Source organism: Convolutriloba macropyga, unplaced genomic scaffold (genome assembly GCF_964194025.1).
Source record: "Convolutriloba macropyga unplaced genomic scaffold, txConMacr16.3 SCAFFOLD_2173, whole genome shotgun sequence".
In the NCBI taxonomy this organism is placed as follows: domain Eukaryota; kingdom Metazoa; phylum Xenacoelomorpha; order Acoela; family Convolutidae; genus Convolutriloba; species Convolutriloba macropyga.
The window spans coordinates 23,545-32,373 of NW_027453074.1; the positions used below are offsets into that span (position 1 = coordinate 23,545).

An 8,829-nucleotide genomic window follows, 5' to 3' on the forward strand; every position below is an offset into this window, starting at 1 on the left:
ACACCAGGCTTGTACAAAGTTGGACTATATGAGAAGAAGCAAATAGACTGACATTAAAAGTTAGTCATTACTGATCTTTGTTGCAGAACTAAAGAAATTTTAAAACAAACAACAAAAGCAACCATTGGTTCTATTCAGTTCAACCGTTCTCCATCTCTAATGCCGTCAGTGATGAAATAAGAGGAAAGCATGCGTCAATTTGGAGCACAAAACCGAATAGAGACCAAAGTATTTTAACTATGACGGATCAAGTCTCAGTTCTATCAGTTTTTCATTCCAACCAAAGTTATTGAATACACTGCCATTACTTATTGCATTATAAGGGTAATTTTATTGAATCGACACATTCATAACGCTTCTCTTTTATGGTATTGAATGGCTGGTGATTTCACACAAAGTGATACGAATAACAACTTCACATGGTCAATTTCTATTGTTAAGTATAGTAGTTGTTTTCACTATTCCCACCAGAGAATAGAACAATAGATCAGTCCAAGAGTGCAGTCATGCTGCTGAGATTGTTCTCAATTGAGGTATTGCTTGTTTGAAACCGACGTATCCCACTATTGCTGTTGTCCCCACTGTTCACCACTCTGCCAGAGTCAGGGAGAGGAAGAGGGACTGTGTAGGTGGAGTTATCACTTGGAGTGACCTGAGTTGAAGAAGTTACCAGTGTAGTAGTGGGCTGTGACACCTAAAAGCTTTGAAGGCTTATTTATGTTATGCACTTTAATGGGTTCTTAACAATTAATAAATAAAAACCACTTGCCCTTGCCAGCAAAGCTGGAGTTTATAATCCCACTCAAACCTAATAAGGCTGTAATCTAAATCAATCGTTCTTTAAGAACAATTCGCCCGATCGTAACGGTTATGACTAAGTGGTTATAACATAGGGACGCTAGAACAAAAAAGTTGACCTGTTATCATAAATTTTACCATAGCTCCTAATTTACGCTGCTCAGTTGAGGGGATTGTAAAGCTCAATCAACCAATAAAATGAATTTTAAAATCAATTTGGCAGAAAAACTAAGTCAATGGTCGTCTGATTCGAACACATCAATGGTGTCCCACACACAGCCACTAGTCCAACAGCGACGACGTGTTACACTCGTCAAAGTATATGCACTCCCTAGATATCACTATATTTCAAACTTGTTAACTAATGGGTCTGTTCCTTATCCCTCTCCAGCTATGACTTGCAAACTCTCTGCCACTGTATATTATCGACAGACTGCCGAATAAAACTACGAAATAGTCTGGTTTGCTATGTTAAAATTTTGATGAAGTCACTGAAGCAACTAAAAAAAATATCCAGACCACTATTGAAAAAACAAAATTGCTTTCCTATCACAGTTGAGAAGCCCTATAATTATCAACTGCCATTTCAAAGGTGCACTTCAGTAGAATTGAAACGGTTGTGTCCTACAGAAACCTTCATCGGACTAAAAGAGTGAGGTAATAAATGTACGATAAACCAACTCAGTATACAACTCAACTAAAAACCAATGTCAAAGAGTGTACCAGATGACTTCACGATCCTGAAAGCTGCTAAAGAGTAGCATGAAAAGATCAAAATGGCTCTTTTGATGTTTGCAGCTTGAAAAATGTAAAATGAGCGTCAAACAAATCACAAAAAGATAAAAGATTGATCAACACCATCGCGATATTGCTTTATTCCGCTGATATTTGATTTTTTCACAACGAAACAAAAAATAAAACAGACTAAGTTTGGAAGAAATGATCCATTAACCAAAGTCCAGTTTGTACATAGTGAAACTAGTTTGACTAAGGGTAGCATATAGCAAAGCAACATAGCTGGCAGATTGCAAGTAAATAGCAGCGGTAGCCTCTGCAGTCTCGTAAAAGATCAGTCTCTGCAGACCAAAAAGGAAATTTCTTCTTTTCATTAAACGCTGACGTGTTATATTTTGATTAAGAATCTGTTGTTTAATTTTGAAACTTATTGCTGCTTCTATTAGCTGCTCTTAAATAACCTTCAATTAGAAGAAAATATCCTCTGTTATCCATGACGCCTTCAATTAAAGCAAGCGAAAATCAATTTGAAAGCGTGGAAGTCATTTTTGAGAGTGAGGTAAATACCATTGACCGAAACCCTCCGAACGAATTAAAAAAACGACGCCAAGCACACAATTTAGTCAAAATAGCATGAATTAATGAACAAAAAGCAAACTTGAAATCATCGGGACGTCATGTAGTCGTAACAAAGACCATGGAGAAATAATAAAAAAACATAACAAGACAAATACTGAATTAAAATCTGAACAACCCTAAATTCGAGACGTGAGTCTCAACTTCAATAGAAAAAGGCTTCAACAAAATAAACACAAAAAAGAAAAGCATTTGAAAGAGCATAAACTAAAACAAATAAGAACGAAAAAACAATCTCGCTTCACAATTTTTCATCTCACTTCACAATTTTTTTAAATGTTATTTAGATCATTGAAACTGAAAATTCCAAGTTCAGTATACGCTTAAAGATCAGGACCTTAGACAGTATAAACCACCTGTGCAAAAAAAAATTCGAAACAAAGCAAAACGCGGAAATTAGAAAAGGAATTTTGAAAAAAAAAACGATTTCACTCGACATGTCATCATAATCATATGAACCCGTCCCTAAAAATTGAAATCTTTAAACAACAAAATTATCACTTATACAACAGCGTATAAAAATGTTTCTCAAATCCTGACATTAATGATACAAGACAAAAAGTGGGCAAAACTCGAAAAACTGACAGATGTTTCATGAACAACTCATGTCAAGGCCGCTTAAAACGTTGAAAAAAGAATTGAAAACACTGAACAGCACTTTATTAAAGAGCCAAGGCGATCTGAAATTAAGGAACAGTGCTAGTTCAAAAAGGAACTTCAAAAATGATCAAAATGGTTAAAAATCAAGAGAATTTCGAAAACAAGAAGTTTCTAAGTCGTTAGAAACGTTTAAAAAAAGTTAAAACAAAATTAGCTTTAATTACGCCTCACTAGTAATCAAGACGAGACACATCATTATTAATCTTAAGCAATACGACATCAGGAACAATTTAAAAACGGACTCAACTCAAAATAATATCATTAGATAAAACAAGTAGTCCCAAAATCGAAACATAGCCGGCAGATTGCCGGAATATAGCCACGATAGACGCCTGTGGCCTTCCATGAATTGAAACAACTAAAGAAATAAGATAGAGCGACAGATCACCAGTCCTTTAATAGACCACTAGACTTTTTGGGTTAGATTCGGACAGTCAATTTTATGACACATACTGTCTTTAAGGAGAAAGCCCTAAAAGAGCTTCTTCAAATTTAATATTCGAGACCAAAAACTCAAGACTATTACTCAAGAATTAGCGCATATAAGTATGGCACTACTTAGATGCACACTATTGATCTCTAACAAGTAAGTGTTCATAAAATTTAAACTTCCATAAGTGCGTTCAGAAGTCATTTTTTGAGTGAGGTAAGTCACGCAATTGACCTAAAAGCAGAAGAAACGTTACGCACACAAATTTTAACTGCAAAGCAGAAGAAGTCGCTGAAGTCATTCAAAAAGTCAACTCCAAGAAGTCAGGTAGTAAGAATCATGGATAGAGACGACGAATTATAAAAAAAACAACGATGTCCCCTTTAATAGCCGCTATCGCTTCGCTGCCATTTAAAAAGTTAGCTACGGAAGAAAAGTTTAATGCCTTCAATTTTCCTCGCCAGAGCGCCGATGAGACTGGCCATTAGTAAATACCAGCTTAAAAACATACCCGGCAGATTGCCGGAAAATAGCCGCCGTTGATTCCAATAAGCATGACTGGGATTGAAATAACAGAAGATATTGAAAAAAAAAGATTTTCGTACAAAAACATTTTTTTAAGTCCGATTTATTTTGATGGCATTTCGTAGTTGAACATACTTCTGTTTCTTAGAGAGAGGCTACAGGGGCTACTATCAATAACAATCAGCATTAGAGAGAGGTAACTAATACTTATAGGACCGACGTTCAAATAGCGGGCATCTAAAATTGGGCTTTATGGGTTTATCCCGTTTCTATTTCTGACTTCAATTTTTTATACTGACTGTTCATTTTGAATTGCTTTGCTGAGCAACTGATGTTCAAAATCACTTTTAGCAGAATGAGAGAAGAGAGAAACTAGCCTAGAGAAGTCAAAAAGATTTCACGCAAAATGTTGAAAAGGCGGCAAAATGAGGTAAAGCGAAACATTTTTTTATTCGACGAAGTAAAAAAAAAATAGGAGCGCTATAATAGCCGGCTGAGAAGATGAGGGTGGCTATTAATAATAATGTTAATTTCTAATTCTAGATGCCTTGACAACATATTAAGTCACCTTTTAAGGCACTGTCTTTGAAAAACCATCTGAAAATGTTGATCTTTAATCAATTTTCTGATACGGCACCGAACTGCACACTAACAAGGAAGATGTTTAAAATTTCATAATACTGATTCTGTTCGTCTATGTTCATCTATTGAATTCTGTACAAAACGATAAAGGAAAATTAAGTGTTTTTTAACTTCAAAGAAGGAATGCGAGAAAGCGAATATTCGTTCAAACAACATTTTCTCACTCAACTTGAAAATTAGTGAAAAAATTTTACGCCACAAAACCACTCGCTTTTTGGTTTTGGCTCCACTTCTTATTTCGGGGTGACCAAAATCACTACTCCAATTTGACCTCCAAAATTAAGAAAATATTTTGTGAACAGATGTGAAAAACGCTAGCTCGAAGAAATCAAGAAACAACTCGCAGATTCACAGCCAGTTTGATGCCAAAAAACCTGTAAAAATTGATACCTAAAGTCCACCGAGCAACAGGCGTCTATCTAATCCCCCATGAACGATAGGAAAAAGATTAGTGAAAAAGATTTAAAAAAGCTTTAAAAAACCACATAATTGCCGGAAAACCTCCAAATACGCATAAAACGAATATTGCTAGCCAAAAAACTTAAAAACGCGATCAATACAAACTTATTGGTATAGTCTAGTCAAACCTCTCCAACACAAAAATAGTTACAACCAAAAAAGCTGCTAGAAAAACCAAAAATTGCTCGAGTAGAGAAAAATTTTGTACGCCTCCATTTCTCGCTAGCTCTCTCTCTCCCTCACTCAAAACTAGCGGTATGAATGGTATGAAAGAACATAGCCGGCAGATTGCCGGAATAGCTGCGAAAGAATAGACCTGCGTGCCGTATAATAGAGATAGAAACGGACAGATCTAAATTGAAAATCGACGCCGCTCAAAAAGCAAGGTAAAATTCAGCAATAAATTAATAAAGCTTGTCAAAACTCATCCCGCAGAAACCTCTTATTAGGGACCTTTACTGCACATACCAGTCCCTTTGACCTTAAACAAATTCAAATTAAACTTGAGTTTTAAAGTGCAAAAGTTATTGAGTGAGGTATGTCACTTGTGATCAAAATCTAATCACAATTTGCTAGAGAGAGTGAGAAATGACGTCACGCGCGTAAATGCCGTTAGTGAGAGGAAGAAGTCATTCAGAAAATTTGACTTTCAGCTTTGCTGTGTGAACAAATGTAAAACGAAAAAGAGCGTCAGACGACGAAACAAAAAAACATAGCAGGACAAGTCCTGACGTACAATTCAAAGAATTTTCATTGACTAAACAAATCTACTATAGTAATGTAGTAATATACACTTCGAATTGTACAAACGACTTTCATTTATATTTTTCAAGTTCTTTTAAAATTTGCCCTGATCTCACCTGAGAATTTATCTGATGTGGCGAAGACAATGACATAGATGCTATGCCGTGTGCCGCGTTCATTGCCAATGAAGCGGCTACTTGATGAGGTCCGTTCAAATTCTGCTTATTCGATTTGCGATCTGTCACTTGGTATAACACAGTACCACTCTCCAAATCCTGAATTGGCAATGCTGGCACATTTGCATTCTCTGATTGCTGGCCGATAGACGATTGCAGATTAGCGTGCGCGTTACTAGAATGTTCGGCAGAATTGTTCTGAAAGTTTTTCATTTGTATATTGGTGTGCTGAGATTGTGAAGCAACAGTGACTTGTGACGAGGTCAGACCATGCTGTAGACCCAAATAGTAACCACTGTGATAACCCACCATGTACCAGGACATAAGCATTGCGTTCAAGGCCTACAAAAAGAATTTCACAAGCACAAGAAATACAGTAACGATAAAAAATGGCCATTGTAAATATATACATGAACATAGCCGGCAGATTGCCGGAATAGCTGCGAAAGAATAGACCTGCGTGCCGTATAATAGAGATAGAAACAGACAGATCTAAAATGAAAAAAAAATCGACGCCGCTCAAAAAGCTAGGTAGAAACCATTCAGCGATAAATCTCGCCGAAGCCGAAGCCTCTTATTAGGGACCTTTACTGCACATAGCAGTTACTTTGACCTTAAACAAACTCAAATTAACTTAAGTTTTAAAGTGCAAAAGTCATTTTGTTGAGTGAGGTAAGTCACGTGTGATCAAAATCTAATCACGCAAAAAATTTTTGCTAGAGAGATTGAGAAATGACTTCACGCGCGCAAATGCCGTTAGTGAGATGAAGAAGTCCTTCAGAAAATTTGACTTTTTCAGCTTTGCTGTGTGAAATGTAAAACGAAAAAAAGCGCCAGGCGGCGAAACAAAAAACATAGCAGGACAAGTCCTGAAGTACAATTCACAGAATTTTCATTGATTAAACAAAAAACTAGACCTTCAACAGACTATGAGTGAATTGGAAAAACCAGTTCTAAAAAATATAAAATATAAAAAAAAACAGAAAATCAATGTCAAAATGCCGCTAGCGAGAAAAAGACCACTAGCGAGAAATGTAAATTTGATTCTAACAAAAAACTAGCCCTAGAATGAACTATGTATGGATTGGGAAAACCATTTAGAAAAAAAAATCCGATCAAAAAAATTGAAAAAAAAAACAGTAAAAACCAAAGTGAAATTGCCGCATGTGAGCAAAAAACCACTAGCGAGAAAGCAAATTTTTGTTCGAACACCGTTTTCTCGCTACTTAAAAATTTCACGCCGCAAAACCACTCGCCTTTCCGCTTCATTTCCTGTTTCGGCTTGACCAAAATCAGTACTCCAATTTGACTTCAAAAAATATAAAAATATGTGAACAGATCTTAAAAAAAGACAGCGCCCCAATACAATTCAAATTCTTTGAATTGTAAAAAAACCCAAAAGCGTCGCAATATAGCTACGCTCAGCTTACAGCTTCGCAGCAATAAAATAACAAGCTGAGCATTAGTTCCCCCTCGACTAAAGTGTCGTCGCAACAATTATCTAATCCGTAACCTGACAAAATTCAGTTCAGTAAAAATCAAAAAATTCTATTTCAAGAGGCTATGCATAATATATCACGTGAATACATATTTTATGTAGAAAACACCAGAAAGTTTTTGCTTCCATTGAGTTTTCGTAGCAAGACCATAGACAAATTTAAGGCTCAATTCGGGTTATTTAGTTAAATCAAAGTTCATTTATTCTGGAGAAGTGTTTTCATCATAAATTTGTTTAACTGAAGCAAGATTTCGTGTTCGAATTGGGACCTAAAAAATGAAACTATTTTAATATTAATTAAATTATTACTACCTGGTCATTGGTGACACTTGATGCATTAATGGGGGGAGGAGGAGGGATAAGAGGTATCCCATTCATGAGTTCCTCTGCCAGACAGCTATTAGCACCCGCCGCTGTCTGCTGATTAGGCTGAGCTGGGAGATGAGACGACGGTCCCCCACCGGGCATCCCGACCCCATTTCCTGGAGGTCCAAACCCACTGAAGCTGTCGCCAGGAATGTTTAAGTTTGATGGCATTCCAGCCTGTGAATTGAGACCGCTACCTGGAGCACAATTAAGACTTGAGTTTCACTCAAAAATTACAATGTAGTCCTTTTATGCCAAATCCAGAACTCATAGTTATAGCCCAGTTTTTTCCAAATTCGTATTATTTCAATCAGAAAACGGAAATCAATTTAGTCAACTTTGACAAAGCCGCCACTGTAAATGCATTGAAAAATCGAGATAGCAGCAAGCATAGTTGACCTCTACTTACCTCTGTTGTCCACATTGAGTTCAGAATTAGCACCATGATTAAGAAAAGACACAGGGACCGGTGGTGGTCCAGGGTTATTAGCGAAGTTTCTTGAGGTTGTTGGATAAGCTGGCATTGCATTGTGGCCACTACAGGAGGATGAATTGACGAGCATTGACTTGGGAGGAGCTGAAAGCACGGGGTCGTTCAGATTCAAGTCAGAAGCACCATCGAGAGATATGTCTAAGTCATAGTAGTGGTAGTCTTCAAAAGGACGCAAGTCACACAGATTATGTTCTTCCTTATTGCCATAGTCCATGTATCTATAAACAAAACAAAATGTATCGCACAAGAATTTTATTGACACAAGATGCAAAAGGAGGCCCCCTAATGAGCGTTTGCGCATAGTGTTCCCACCATGTTTATCCAATTTTCTGACTTAATTGCCTACCAAATAAGGAAGATATAGAAATCTTTACATTCTTCGAAAATAATTTGTGCATGATTAAAAAAAATCGTTTTCAACTCGAATCGATAAATGAATTAATTAAATAAACCCGCATTAGAGGGTCAATGAGATCTGCTATTAATGAGAATACGAGACAAGACAAATAACACAATCAAATAAAAACAACAAACTTTAATTACAATCAAAACTAGATGTCTAGTTTTGCTTAAAAGAACACTTATAAACGAAGTTAAAAAAGAATCAAGTAAAACCAAAACTAAGTAAAAACTAACGTGAACTACACAAGAGAAGGCATTGTAATTG

General features: G+C 36.4%; 1 protein-coding gene across 1 annotated transcript; it reads right to left on the bottom strand.

The window, feature by feature from the left end:
• Positions 1–43: 43 nt before the first annotated feature.
• On the bottom strand, positions 44–8,380 carry LOC142358037 (uncharacterized; the record flags this gene model as incomplete). The annotated part of the gene is made up of 4 exons (XM_075409511.1): positions 44–694; positions 5,746–6,147; positions 7,616–7,866; positions 8,079–8,380. Coding segments are annotated over 4 exons (1,162 nt in total), but the record flags the coding sequence as incomplete, so codon positions are not given.
• Between the last annotated feature and the right edge of the window lie 449 nt (positions 8,381–8,829).